This window comes from Pristis pectinata, chromosome 18, assembly GCF_009764475.1.
Source record: "Pristis pectinata isolate sPriPec2 chromosome 18, sPriPec2.1.pri, whole genome shotgun sequence".
NCBI classification, from domain to species: domain Eukaryota; kingdom Metazoa; phylum Chordata; class Chondrichthyes; order Rhinopristiformes; family Pristidae; genus Pristis; species Pristis pectinata.
The window spans coordinates 40,207,237-40,222,506 of NC_067422.1; the positions used below are offsets into that span (position 1 = coordinate 40,207,237).

The 15,270-nt window shown below is 51.3% G+C and overlaps 1 protein-coding gene across 1 annotated transcript in view; it reads right to left on the reverse strand.

Annotated features, from left to right (window-relative positions):
• Positions 1-14,257, reverse strand: part of LOC127579781 (uncharacterized) — a 33,010-nt gene extending 18,753 nt beyond the window's left edge. The window contains exon 1 of the mRNA XM_052032706.1: positions 13,728-14,257. Coding sequence (XP_051888666.1) covers positions 13,728-13,980 — 253 coding nt within the window. The 5' untranslated portion in view covers positions 13,981-14,257. The remainder of the gene's footprint in view (positions 1-13,727) is intronic.
• Between the last annotated feature and the right edge of the window lie 1,013 nt (positions 14,258-15,270).

A 15,270-nucleotide genomic window follows, 5' to 3' on the forward strand; every position in this document is an offset into this window, starting at 1 on the left:
TGTGGCACACCACTAGTCACCGGCCTCCATCCTGAGAAACAACCTTCAACCACCACTCTCTGCTTCCTACCTCCAAGCCAATTTTCAATCCACCTAACTAGCTCTCCCTGGATTCCATGGGACCTAACCTTCCAGACCAGCCTACCATGTGGGACCTTGTTGAAGGCCTTGCTAAAGTCCAAACAGACAACATCCACTGCCCTCCCCTCATCTACCCTTTTGGTTACCACTTCAAGAAGCTCTAAAAGGTTTGTCTGACTCCTCCTGATCAGACTCTGCCTATCCAAATGCTGGTAGATCCTGTCCCTCACAATTCCCTCCAGTAACTTCCCCACCACTGACGTCAGGCTGACCGGCCTGTAGTTCCCTGGTTTGTCCTTGCTGCCCTCCTTAAATATCGGAACAACATTAGCCACATTCCAGTCTTCGGGAACTTCACCAGTGGCTAATGATGAAGCAAAATTCCCCGCAAGGGCCTCCACAACTTCTCCTCTAGTCTCCCACAAAGTCCGAGGATGCACTTGGTCAGGCCCTGGGGATTTATTCACCTTAATGCACAGTAAGGCTGCAAATACCTCCTCCCTGGTAATACGAATGTTCTCCAAAACATACCCACTTGTTTTCCCTATCTCTTGAGCAACCATGATTTTCTCCTCGGTAAACACTGAGGAGAAATGTTCGTTAAAATATACTGCAGTGTTCATACTGCAGTGCTGGTTCAAGCTGTGGCCATCAGGGCCAATCTCATGGTGGTTTTGCACAGTGGATCTTGCAGTGGGGTGGTCTTGGTGTGAGGGGACTGTGGTGAGGAGGGAGTGTGACATCTTCTTTGGCTGGACTGTGTGACATTGGTGCCTGTCAGGGGATTTTCACTTTTAACCATTCCAGTAAAGTGTGGGAACAGAGATTGGATTGCTCCCTAAAGGGCCCTTTCTAACTTAAACGTATGGCAGGTGAGCTGAGTCCTGTGTATTGTACGGACTGCACCATGTGGGACACTCCTTGCGGTCTGGGTGACATCAGCAGGAGGTGTCCACTTTGGTCAGCGTGAGTGCGGGGTTTCGGAGTCTGAGTTTTGACTGGAGTCACTCTGGTACACCCAGCAGGCTGTGAGTTACATGGGTATCACCGTCTAGTGGTGGTCACATCATAGCTTGGGGAAGGCCAGTCAGAGAAGGAATGGGTGACCACATTCGGAGAACAGGAGTCTCAGAGCATCGCGCTCCGAAACCAACTTGGCATCGGTGGGGGTGGACGTATCTCTGGGAGTCCAGCCAGAGCCAAGCCAGGGGTGGGTAAGATACAGAAGGGGGAGGAGCAAGTCCAAGGGCAGTGGTGGTGGGGACTGGGCAGTGAGGGGGTAGACAGGTGGTGCTGAGTCATGTATGTCACTGACAGCTGCAGGGCATTCCAGGGGAGGGTGAACTGCCAGAGGTCACGTGGGCAAGCATGGTAGTTTAGCGGTTAGCGTAACACTATTACAGCGCCAGTGACCCCAGTTTAATTCCCACCGCTGTCTGTAAGGAGTTTGTACGTTTTCCCCGTGTCTGCGTGGGTTTCCTCTGGGTGCTCCGGTTTCCTCCCACATTCCAAAGATGTACGGGTTAGGAAGCTTTGGGTGTGCTATGTTGGCGCCGGAAGCGTGGCAACACTTGCAGGCTGCCCCCAGAACACTCTACGCAAAAGATACATTTCACTGTGTGTTTCAATGTACATGTGACTATTAGAGAAATCTTATCTTATCTTATCATGGTCCTCACTGGTACTGATGGCATTGGTGAAAAGAGGGCTGAAAGTGGGAGATAGGTAGCAGGTTAAAGAGCAGGGCCTCTAGAACATAGAACAGTCCAGCACAGGAACAGGCCCTTCGGCCCACCATGTCTGTGCTGGGTATGATGCCAGATTAAACTGGTCCCATCTGCCTGCACGTGATCCATATCCCTCTATTCCATATATGTGCCTAACTGTAAGCTGCTTAAACACCACCAATGTATCTGCCTCCACCACCACCCCGACCCAGGCACCCACCACGCTCTGTGTAAGCAAAATACTTCTCCTTTAAACTCTCCCCCACTCACTTTAAAGCCATGCCCTCTAGTATTCGACATATCGCCCCTGGGGAAAATATTCTGGCTGCCGACCCTATCTCTGCCTCTCATCATTTTAAGGTTATGAGGTTGCTCTGAGGTTGTAATCTGGGGACTACTTGCAGTGCCACATGCTGATGACTACAGCACTAGGAGGAATGGTCAGGTGAATGAGGGGGATGCTGGGGGCGGGGGGGGGGAGCTTAGATCTTGGGGTCACTGGGACAGTTTCAGGGACGGTTACATCTGAGCCGGAACAGGTCCAACATCCTTGTGGGGAGATTTGCTGGTGCCGTTGAGAAGGGTTTAAAATAATGTCAGGGAAAGGGACACAGAGTATGTGTATAGTCAGGGGAAGGGCAAGCAAATATTGAAGAAAAACATGGACATGCTAAGGCACACAGGAGGAACGCAAGGCTAAAGTGCATCTATTTTAATGCAAGCAGATTGACTGGTAAGGCAGGTGAACTGAGAGCGTTGATGAGAACATGAGTATGTATTATTATCACAGAGACATCGTGAAAAGACGGGCAAGATTAGTAACTTAGCATTCCAGGGTGTGGAAGTTTCAGACGTGAGAGGGAGGATGTGAAAGAGGAGGAGGGATTGCAACATTGGGTATGGAGACCATCGCTTGGTCTTCAAATGGAGCCATATCAGTGGAGCTTGGGAACTAAAAGGGGACAGGCGCTTTGCTGGAGGTACACTACAGGCATCTTTCTCGTCAGCGGGAGACAGAGGAGCAGATGTGGAGGCAAGTCACAGAGAGACGCAAGAATAATTTGGTTCCTTTGAACAACTTGATTAAGTTTATTGAGTGGGTGATGAAGGTGATAGATGAGGGCAGGGCAGTGAACGTCATCTACGTGGACTTTAGTAAGGCATTCAGAAAGGTCCCTCATGGTGGGCTGATCCAGGAGATTAAGATGCATGGGATCCATGGTGACTTGGTAGTTTGGATTCAGAATCGGCTTGCCCATAGAAGTGGTAGAGGGGTGTTATTCTGACTGGAGGTCCGAGACCAGTGGTGTTCTGCAGGGATTGGTGCTGGGACCTCTGCTGCCTGTGATATATAAAAATGACTTTGATGAAGATGTAGATGGGTGAGTTAATAAGTTTGCAAATGACAGAGGTTGGTGGTGTTGTGGATGGTGTAGAAGATTGCCAAAGGATACAGTGGGATATAGATCAGTTACAGAAATGGGCGGAGAAATGGCAGTTGGAGTTTAATCCAAACAAGTCTGAGGTGTTGCACTTTGGGAGGATAAATGTAAGGATACATTTAATGGCAGGACCCTTAACAGCATTGATACACAGAAGAATCTTGGGGTCTAAGGCTATAGCTCCCTGAAAGTGGCCTCGCAAGTAAAAGGGTGGTAAAGAAGGCGTACAGCACGCTTGCCTTCATCAGTCGGGGCATTGAGTATAAGAGTAAGGAAGTCGCAACTGTATAAAACTTTAGTTAGACCACACTCAGAGTATTGTGTGCAGTTCTGGTCACCTCATTACAGGAAGGATGTGGAGGCTTTAGGGTGCAGAGGAGTGGATCGGAGGGTATGTGTTGTAAGGAGAGGTTGGACAAACTTGGGTTGTTTTCTCTGGAGCAGCGGAGGCTGAGGGGAGACCTGATAGAAGTTTACAAAATTATGAGTGTCACAGATAGGGTAGACGACAAGAATTATTTTCCCAGGGTAGAAGCATTAAATACCTGAGGGCATGCACTTCAGGTGAGAGACCATAAGACACAGGAACAGAATTAGGCCATTCAGCCCATCCAGTCTGCTCCATTCAATCATGGATGATTTTTTTCAACCCCACTCTCCTGCCTTCTCCTCATAACCTTTAACCCCCATACCAGTCAAGAACCTATCAATCTCTGCCTTAAGTACACCCAACAACTTGGCCTCCACAGCCGTCTATGGCAAAGAATTCCACAAATTCACCACCCTCTGGCTGAAGAAATTCCTCCTCATCTCAGTTCTAAAGGGATGTTCTTCTGTTCTGAGGCTGTGCCCTCGGATCTTAGACTCTCCCACTGATGGAAACATCCTCTCCATGTCCAGTCTATCCAGGCCTTTCAGTATCTGGTAGGTTTCAATAAGATCCCCCCTCATCCTTCTGAACTCCAGTGAGTACAGGCCCAGAGAAGGGGAAAGTTTAAAGGAGATGTGTGGGGCAAAGATTTTATTTTCAGAGACCGGTGGATGCCTGGAACGGGCTGCCAGGGGAGGTGGTGAAAGCAGATATGAGAGTGGTGTTTAAGAGGCATTTAGACAGGCACATGAACAGGCAGGGAAGGGAGGGATACAGACCATGCGCAGGCAGATGGGATTAGTTTAATTTGGCATCGTGTTCAGCACAGACATTGTGGGCCAAAGGGCCTGTTCCTGTGCTGTATTGTTTGATGCTTTATAACCATAACTAGAGTTCAGTAAGTTTCAAGGTAGTCATGGAAAAGGATAAGGTAAGTCCTCAAAATGGGGCCTGAACTGGGGGAAGGTGCATTTCGATAAGGCCTGGCAGAAGTAGATTGGGAGCAGGTGCTACCGAGGTTGACAACATCCGACAAGTGGAAGGTGTTAGAAGTGATACAGTGAGGGCTCAGAGTCAGCAGGTCCCTGTGAGGGTAAGAAGCAAAGGTGGTGCGGTTAGGGAAACTTGGTCAACAAAGGAGATTGGAGGTTTGATCAGGGAAAGGAAGCGTATGTCAGGTATAGAAAACTGGTATCAGGTTGGGGGGGGGATGTGGGAGAGAACTTAAGAAAGAAATTGGGAATGTGTAAAGGGGCCGTGAAATGACGTTCGCATGTAGGATTAAGGAGAATCCCAAAACCTTTCATAATTATAGTAGGAGCAAGAGGGTAGCTAAGGAAAGAGTAGGTTCCCTTCGGGGCCAATGGGGTAATCTGTGTGTGCAGCAGGGGATATGAATGAATATTTCTCAGTGTTCACCAGGGAGAAGGATGTGGAGGCTGGAGAGTGAAGGGAAGGTCATGCTGACATTCTGGAGCACATCTGTATCAGGAAGGAGGACGTGTTAGAAGTATTGAAGCACATTAGGGTGGATAAATCCCCAGTGGCTGAAGGGATCGTTTCCGGGATGCTCAGGAAAACGAGGGTGGAGATTTTTGCATCTTTAGCCGCAGGTGAGGTACCAGACGACCGGAGGATGGGTAATGTTGTCCCCTTGTTCAAAAAGGGCAGTAGGGATAAGTCTGGAAACTACAGGCTGGTGAGCCTAACACCAGTGGTGGGGAAGGTATAACATCGAACAGTACAGCACAGGAACAGGCCCTTCGGCCCACAACGTCTGTGCTGACCATGATTCCAATCTAATCCCATCTGCCAGCACATGGTCTCTATCCCTCAATTCCCTGCCTGTTTATGTGTCTGTCCAAATGCCTCTTAAACATTGTTGGAGAAGGTTCCGAGGGCCAGGATTTAAGGAAAGGATGAAATCGGGCTGGTGGTCCACTGTGAGGCGAGCTACCACCCGTTCCAGCCCCTGCCTCTCAGTGCACCCTTGATGCTCCCTGCTGAGTGTCCTAGGGGTCCGAAGCAAAATTCTTTTGGAGATGACACAAAATTCGGAGGTGTTGTTGATAGTGAAGAAGGTTATCGTAGATTACAGGGGCATCTTGATCAGTTAGGGAAGTGGGCTGAGGAGTGACAGATGGATTTCAATCCAGACAAGTGTGAGGTGATGCATTTCGGAAAGTCAAACCAGCGTAGGACTTATACAGTGAATGGTAGGGCACTGGGCAGTGTTATGGAACAGAGGGACCTAGGAGTACAAGTGCATAGTTGGTTGAAAGCACGTCACAGGTAGACAGGATGGTGAAAAAGGTGGTTAGCACGCTGGCCTTCATCAGTCAGGGCATTGAGTAAATTGGACAGTACAGTGAAAAACTTGTCTTGTATACTGTTCATACAGATCAATTCATTACAACAGAGCATTGAGGTAGTACAAGGGAAAAGCAATAACAGAATGCAGAATGAAGTGTTACAGCTACAGAGAAAGTGCAGTGCAGGCAGACAATAAGGTGCAAGGTCACAAGGAGGTAGATTCTGAGGTCAAGACTCCACCTTATCATATTAGGGAACCATTCAATAGTCTTATAGGAGTTGGGACATTATGTTGCAGTCGTATAAGTCATTGGTGAGGCTGCACGTGGAGTAGTGTGTGTTGGTCATCCTGTTATAGGAAAGACGCGGTTAAACTGGAGAGAGCTCAGAGAAGATTTACGAGGATGTTGCCAGGACTCAAGGGCCTGAGTTACAGGGAGAGGTTGGCCAGGCTGGGTCCCAGGGATAATGTAGGAGAATGAGGGAAACCTTATAGAAGTGTTTAAAATGATGAGAGGCATGGATAAGGAGAGATTGGACAGGCCGGGTTTGTTCTCACTGGGACAAGGAGGCTGAGAAAGACCTTCTGGTGGTTTATGAAATTACAAGGGGCACAGATAGGAGACTCTGAGTCTTCTCCTGGGGCAGGGGCATCTAGAACCAGAGGGCACGGGTTTAAGCTGAGGGGGGAGAGATTTGAAGGAGACCTGAGGGGTAAGTTCCTCACACACAGGGCGGTGGGTATCTGGGACGAGCTGCCAGAGGAGGTGGTGGAGACGGGTACAGTTGTAACGTTTGAAAGGCATTTGGACAGGTACTTGGAAAGGAAAGGTGTGGAGGGGTACGGGCCTAATGCAGGCAAATTGGATTAGTGAAGATGGGCATCAGGGTCGGCACAAACAAGGTGGGCCGAAGGGCCTGTTTCTGTGTTGCACAGCTCTTATTCTAAGAAAATTATGAGAGCTACAGAGAGGGTGGATAGGAAAAGTCATCTCTCCATGACAGAGGTGTCAAAGACCAGAGGACAAAGGTTAAAGGTGAGGAGTAAGAAGTTCAGAGGGGATATGGGAAACAATTTTGTTCACCTCTGACCCTCAGATACACCCGCAACCCTCTGTGACCCTCAGTCAACACCCATGACCCTCTGCGACTCTCAGATATATCCGCAACCCTCTGCGGCCTCCAGAATCACCCGCAACCCTCTGTGAACCCCGCGACCCCCAGATTCACCCGCGTCCGTCTGCGACCTCCCCTTTAAATGGTAACGGGCAATGTAAGGGTTAATGGTGTTCAGCCGTTATTCCTTCCACCGTGGCGTGATATTGCTTCAACCATGGGGTGACTATAGTTAAGACTGTGAGATCTACAGGTGCCGGTGAGAAACAACAAACTGCTTAAGGCATATCTTGTTTTGCTAAAAGTTTGCTGTAAGCAACTGCCTGAGTACGTGCAGCTTCCCACAGAGGCTCCCCATGGATTCAGCATAAAAGGAGGGAAACTAACAGGTGAATCTCCGAGCGAGGATCAGTACAGAGCTCGGATTACACCATTTACTCTTTCTCTGTATCCCTCACTTCCGCTAGCATTAAAACAATAAAGTAGTCGTACGCTCCTTGGTTCTGTCTGCTTTATTACAGCGGGGGTCGACTTTCACACCCCGATACACCCGCGACCCTCTGCGACCCTCAGATACACCCACGTCCCCCCGATACACCCGCGTCCCTCTGTGACCCTCGGATACACCCATAACCCCGTGACCCTCAGATACACCTACGTCCCCCGATACACCCGCAACCCTCTGCGACCCCCCAATATAGCTGCGACCCTCTGTGACCCCCTGTGACCCCCTCATACAGCCGCGACCCTCTGTGACCCCCCGATACAGCCACAACCCTCTGCGACCCTCCAATACACCCGTGACCCTCTGCGACCCCTGATACACCCGCGACCCTCCGATACACCCATGACCCCCGATACACCCACGACCCCGTGACCCTCAGATACACCCGACCCCCTGTGACCCTCAGATACACCCGCGACCCTCTGCAACCCTCAGATACACCCGTGATCCCCTGTGACCCTCAGATACACCCATGACCCCCAATACACCTGCGACCCTCCTTGACCCTCAGATACACCCGCGTCCCCATGACCCTCAGATACACCTGCGACCCCCTGTGACCCTCAGATACACTTGTGACCCTCAGATACATCTGTGACCCTCTGCGACCCTCAGATACACCTGTGACCCTCTGTGACCCTCAGATACATCCATGACCCTCAGATACACCCGTGACCCGTTGGTCCCTGAAATCCTGGCAGCCTGTGCCTGGGCAGGGTCATATGGTGATCAGGCTATACACACAGGATATAGATCAGTACAGCACAGGAACAGGCCCTTCGGCCCTCCCATGCTGTGCCAAACTAATATAACTAGTAATTAAATGCCAAACTGAACTAATCCCTTCTGCCCACACGAGGTCCACATCCCTCCGTTCTCTCCATATCCACGCGCCTATCTAAGACCCTCTTAAACACCCCTATCATATCAGCCTCCACTACCACCTCTGACAGCACATTCCAGGCACCCACCGCTCTCTGTGTAAAAAAAAAACTTGCCCCACACATCTCCTTTGAAGTTTCCCCCTCTCACCTTAAATACATGCCCTCTGGTATTAGACATTTCGACCCTGGGAGAAAGATCCCGGCTGTCTATTCTATCTGTGTCTCTTGTAATCTTAAAATGTCTATTAGGTCTCCCCTCAGCCTCTGCCGCTCCAGAGAAAACAACCCAAGTTTGACCAACCTCTCCTTATAGCACATGCCTCTTCTGCACCCTCTCCAAAGCCTCCACATCCTTCCCGTAATGGGGCGACCAGAACTGAATGCAATACTCTACATGCGGCCAAACCAGAGTTTTATAAGGTTGCAGCGTAACTTCCTGACCCTTGAACTCAATGCCCCGACTAGTAAAGGCAGCGTGCCAGATGCCTTCTCCACCACCCTATCGATCCGTGCATCCACTTTCAGGGAGCTATGGACTTGGACCTCAAGATCCCTCTGTACTTCAACACTGTTAAGGGTCCTGCCATTCACAGTGACCTGTCCCTTTACATTTGATCTCCCAAAGTGCGACACCTCACATTTGGCCAGATTAAACTCCATCTGCCATTTCTCCAACCATATCTGCAACTGATCTATATCCTGCTGTATCCTTTGGCAATCTTCTACACCGTCCACAACACCACCAATCCTTGTATCATCTGTGAACTTACTGATCCACCCATCCACGTTTTCATCCAGGCCATTTATAGCCATCACAAACTGCAGAGGTCCCAGTACGGATCCCTGCAGAAGCCAATTCTGAATCCAAACTGCCAAGTCACCGTGGATCCCATGCTTCTTAATTTCCTGGATCAGCCCACCATGAGGGACCTTGTCAAACGCTTTACTAAAATCCACGTGGACGACACCCACAGCTCTACCTTCATCAATCACCCTCGTCATCTCGTCAAAAAACTCAATTAAATTAGTAAGACACACCTTGCACAAAGCCATGCTGACTGTCCCTAATTTGGCCATGGTTTTCCAAATGCTCATAAATCCTATCCCTAAGAATCCTCTCCAATAGCCTCCCTACCACTGATGTGACACTGACCAGTCCATAGTTTCCAGGATTATCCCTATTTCCCCTCTTGATAATGTAACAACATTAACTACTAGCTGGTCCTCTGATAGCCTGTGTCTGGAGAGGACACGAAGATCTTGGTCAAGGCCCCAGCAATCCCATCTCTTGCCTCTCTCAATAACCTGGGGTATATCTCATCAGGCCCTGGGGACTTATCCACCTTAATGTTCTATAAGAGACCCAACACCACCTCTTTTTTTTAGATCTCAAAATACCCCAGCACATTAGCATGCTCCACACTGCTCTCACTATCCTCCTCGTCCTTCTCCTTGGTAAATACTGATGCAAAGTACTCATTTAGGACCTCGCCCACATCCTCTGCCTCGAAGCACATGTTCCCTCCTTTATCCTTGAGTGGTCCTACCCTCTCCCTAATTATCCCCTTGCTCTTGATGTATGTGTAGAATGCCTTGGGATTCTCTTTAATCCTACTTCAATCTTTACTCAGAGAGTGGTGAGTGCGGGGAATGGGCTGCTGGAAACGGTGGTGGAGGTGGATACAATAGGGTCTTACAAGAGACTGTTGGATAGGTATATGGAGCTGAGTAAAATAGAGGGCTATGGGTAAGCCTAGTAATTTCTAGGGTAGGGACATGTTCGGCACAGCTTTGTGGGCCGAAGGGCCTGAATTGTGCTGTAATTGTTCTATGTTCTATGTACTTGCCAAGGACTTTTCATGGCCCCTCCTGATTCTCCTAATTCCCTTCTTGAGTTCTTTTCTGGCTTCTTTTTCATCCTCAGGGGCTCAGTTTGATTTTAGCTTCCTGAACTTTGCATACACTTCCTTTTCCTTCTTGACTAAATTCACCACCTCTCTCAACATCCAGGGTTCCCTTCCCCTGCCATCCTTGTCCTCCATTCATGAAAGGAAACAGACCCTTCAGCCCTCCACATCCATGCTGTCCATGGTCTATCTATACCAATCCCATCTGCCTGCATGAATTCCACGTCCCTCTATGCCCTGCTCGTTCAAGTACCTGTCCAGGTGCCTCTTAAATGTTATTACTGTTCCTGCCTCCACCACCTCCTCTGGCAGCTCATTTCTGATACCAACTACTCTGTGTGAAAAATTTACCTCTCAGATCCCCTTTAAACCTCCGGCCCCTCACTTAAACCTATGCCCTCCAGTGTTAGACAGCCCCACCATGGAAAACAGACTGGGTATCTATCCTGTCTGTGCTTCTGATCATTTTATATATCCATAAGACCATAGGACACAGGAGCAGAATGAGGCCATTCAGCCCATTGAGTCTGCTCCACCACTCGATCATGGCTGATTTATTTTTCCCTCTCAACCCCACTCTCTTGCCTTCGCCTTGTAACCCTTGAAGCCGTTACTGATGAAAAACCTATCAACCTCCGCTTTAAATACACCCAGTGACTTGGCCTCCACAGCCATCTGTGGCGATGAATTCCACAGATTCACCACCCTCTGGCTAAAAAAAATCTTTCTCACCTCTTTTCTAAAGAGATGTCCTTCTATTCTGAGGCTGTGCCCTCTGGTCCTAGACTCTCCCACTGCTGGAAACATCCTCTCCGCGTCCACTCTATCCAGGCCTTTCAATATTCTGTAGGTATATCTCCATCATGTCCCCTCTCAGCCTCCTTCGCTCCAGGGAAAACAGACCCAGCTCATCCGATCTCTCAATAACTCTAGCCCTCCAATCCAGGTAACAACCTTACAAATCCTTCCTGCATCCTCTCCAGCTTAATCCCATCTCTCCTATAGTGTGGTGACCAGAAATGCACACAGTTCTCCAAGAGCAGCCTTCCCAACGTTTTGTACATCTGTAACAGAACATCTCAACTTGTATTCAATCCCTTGGCTAATAAAGGCAAGCATGTCATCTGCCTGCTTCACCACCCTGGCCAGCGGTGTTCCCACTTTCAGTGAACCACATACTTCAATGCCAAGGTTTCTCTGTTCAACAACACTCCCAGGGGTCCTGTCATTTTCTGTGTGTGCCCTGCCCTGGTTTAACTTCCCAAAATGCAACACTTCATACTTGTCCAAGTTAAATTCCACCTGTCATTCCTTTGTCCACCTTCCCAGTTGATCCAGATCTTGTTGTAACCTCAGACAACCTCCTTCACCGTCCACCACACCACTGATGTTGGTGTCATCCAGAATCTTACTAACTCCTGTCCCACTCTGTACTAACCCACTGTAACTGCACTGTGTAATCAGTTGACCTGTACGAACGGTTTGCAAGACAAGCTTTTCACTGTACCTCAGTACAAGTGACAATAATAAACCAATACCAATACCTGCATTCATATCCAAATGTTAATACAGATGACAAACAACAGTGGACCCAGCACCAATTTCCTGCGGCACACCACTGGTCACAGGCCTCCAGCCTGAGAAACAACCCTCTGACCCCTACCGCCCTCTGACCCCTACCACCAAGCCAAGTTTGCATCCAATTGGCCAGGTCACCCTGGGTCTGCCCTCCCAAGACCAGCCTACCATGTCAGAGGCCTTGCTAAAGTCCATGTAGACAACACCCATCACCCTGCCCTCATCAATCCTCTTGGTCACCTCTTCAAAAAACTCAATCAAACTCATGAGGCACGATTTCCCACACACAAAGCTGTGCCGACTGTCCCTAACCAGTCCTTGCCTTCCCAAATGCAGGTAGATCCTGTCTCTCAGAATCCCCTCCATTAACTGTCCCACCACTGATGTCAGGCTCACCGACCTGTAGCTCCCTGGCTTGTCCGTGCAGCCCTTCTTTAATAAAGGCAGAACATCAGTCACCATCAGTCTCCCAGTAGCCGACCTGTGGTTAGCGATGATACAAAAGTGTCCCTCTGCCCCCTCAGCAGGGGCAGGGCACGAACTGTTGAATCCTTGTGCGGAGACCTTCCCCGTTGGCCAGGGGCAGGAAGCTGGAGCCTCCATGCTGGATGGTGGAGGGAGGGGGAGTGGAGTGGGCGAGGGCCCTCACTGGGCCTGCACACCCCAAAGGAAGGGCGCCTGTGTTCTGGATGGGTAACTGTGAGTGGCATCATTGTCACCACAGGACAGGAGGAGGACCTGTTACCTTCACATCATTGTCACCACAGGACAGGAGGAGGACCTGTTACCTTCACAGAGGCTGGGTTACCAACCATAAGCTTCACCTGGGGCTCCCACACCTTCAACGTCTGTCTCCCAGTTACAAGGTTAGTATTTGTGCTGAAGTAGTTTTGCTGTGTCTACTGTCCTGTAAAATGTTTAAACCTGCTGAAATCTCCCCTCAGCCTCAGCTCTGAACCACAACAATTCAGTTACCCACCCCTAGCCCATCCAATCCCAGGGACTTGCTTCCCATCAATGGAATACTAAACTAAAGGTCACCACATTGTGGAAGGGAGAGAGGGAGTTCAAAGTCAGTTATATGCAAGTTTTGTAAAAGACCTTTACCACAGAATCATCTGTGATCATCTTTCCTCTTTGCATGCAGACAAATTATGTCAGTATACCTGTGAGCACCTGCCTGTGTATGTGTACATGTGATTGTGTGTGTATCTTGTGTGTTCATTGTGTGACTCTGTTTCTGTGTGTCCATCTGTGTGTGGGCATCTGTGCATCTGTTGGTGTGTCTGCATGTCTGTCTGTGTGTGTGTTTCTCTGTGTGTGTGTGTGTGTGCGCGCGCAAGTATGTCTGTATATCTGTGTGTGTTTGTCTGTAATGTGTGTTCCTGTTTACGTCTCTCTGTGTCTGTCTGCCTGCATGTCTATGTGTGTGTGTCTGTGTCTCTGTGTGTCTGTGTGTGTGTGTGTGTGTGTCTGTCTGTCTGTCTGTCTATCTCTATGTCTGTGTGTGTATCGGTATCTCTGTGTAGGTCTCTCTATCTGTGTGTGTCTGTGTCTATCTCTGTATCTCTGTCTATCTCTGTGTGTGTCTTTCTCTGTGTCTCTGTCTCTATCTGTGTGTATCTATCTCTGTGTCTATCTGTGTGTGTGTGTGTGTGTGTGTATCTCTCTATCTCTATGTGTGTGTCTCTCTATGTGTGTGTGTGTGTGTGTGTCTGTGTGTGTGTCTCTCTCTATGTGTGTGTGTGTCTCTCTCTCTATGTGTGTCTCTGTGTGTGTGCGCGGCGCCCTCCGCCCTGTTTACCTGTCACTGAGTTGTGTAATCGGACGGTCATCCTCTTGTGCTGCCGCAGGATCTTCATGTAAGTGTGCACGGTGCAGTTCAACATGCACTCGTTAGTGGGAGGGAGCCTCCTGTGATCCTCGGAGAACCTGCGCAGCTCCCCCGGGCTGAGGCAGGGGGCCGCGGCGGCCGGCCAAGCGCCAGCCTCGGGTGTGCTGAGGCAGGCGGAGAGCAGCCAGAGGCTGCAGGGCGCCCACAGGCAGGCTCGGGGCATGGTGTCGGGCGGGGGCCGTGCGCTGGGTGGGCGGTGCTGTCGCGGTATGTTCGGAATCTCCTGGCAGAGGCACCCACTGTAAACAGCAGCCCGTCAGCGGCCTCCGGGCCGGCTGTGCCCCGGCTCCTGCCCACGGCGCCGAGCGCCGGGCTGCTGACTGTGCGGGAGGCCCGGGGCCGGGGCGGGGGCCGCGGCCGGGCCTGCAGGCTGGCAGCGCGTCAGGCCGCTGCTGTGGCCACGGAGCCTTGGTCGGAGGTGGGATAGGGACAAGGGCGGCCCGTTAACCGCAGGGGTGAGGGGGGCAGGGGGTGGGCAGGGGGGTGGGGGTGGGCAGAGGGGTGGGAGGGGGCAGGGGGTGATGGGCATGGGGGGGTGGGGGTGAGGGGGTGGGCAGGGGAGTGGAGGGGTGGGCAGGGGTGAGGGTGGGCATGGGGGGTGATGGTGTGGGCAGGGGTGAGGGTGGGCATGGGGGGTGAGGGTGTGGGCAGGGGTGAGGGTGGGCATTGGGGGTGATGGTGTGGGCAGGGGTGAGGGTGGGCATGGGGGGTGAGGGTGTGGGCAGGGGTGGAGGGGTGGGCAGGGGTGAGGGTGGGCAGGGGTGAGGGTGGGCATTGGGGGTGATGGTGTGGGCAGGGGGTGAGGGTGGGCATTGGGGGTGATGGTGTGGGCAGGGGGTGAGGGTGGGCAGGGGTGAGGGTGGGCAGAGTGGGTTGGGGGAGTGGGCAGGGGGTGGGCAGAGGGGGTTGGGGGAATGGGCAGGGGAGAGGGTGGGCATGGGGGGTGATGATGTGGGCAGGGGGCAAGGGTGGGCAGGAGTGAGGGTGGGCATGGGGGGTGAGGGTGTGGGCAGGGGTGGTGGAGGGGTGGGCAGGGGAGAGAGTGGGCAGGGGTGAGGGTGGGCATTGGGGGTGAGGGTGTGGGCAGGGGTGAGGGTGGGCAGAGTGGGTTGGGGGAGTGGGCAGGGGGTGGGCAGAGGGGGTTGGGGGAGTGGGCAGGGGAGAGGGTGGGCATGGGGGGGGTGATGGTGTGGGCAGGGGTGGTGGAGGGGTGGGCAGGGGAGAGGGTGGGTGGGGTGAGGGTGGGCATTGGGGGTGAGGGTGTGGGCAGGGGGGTGGAGGGGTGGGCAGGGGGGTGTGAGTGGGTAAACAGCAAACAAGGTTCTGTGGTCAGTGAGTGAGGGGGAGGAGTTGGAGTGCCAGAACATGGACAAAGGAATGGAGGAGTTGTGAAAGGCAGAGGGGAAGACATGTCCCAGCAGGTCAGCCTGGGCAAATGTTGACTATTCCTTCC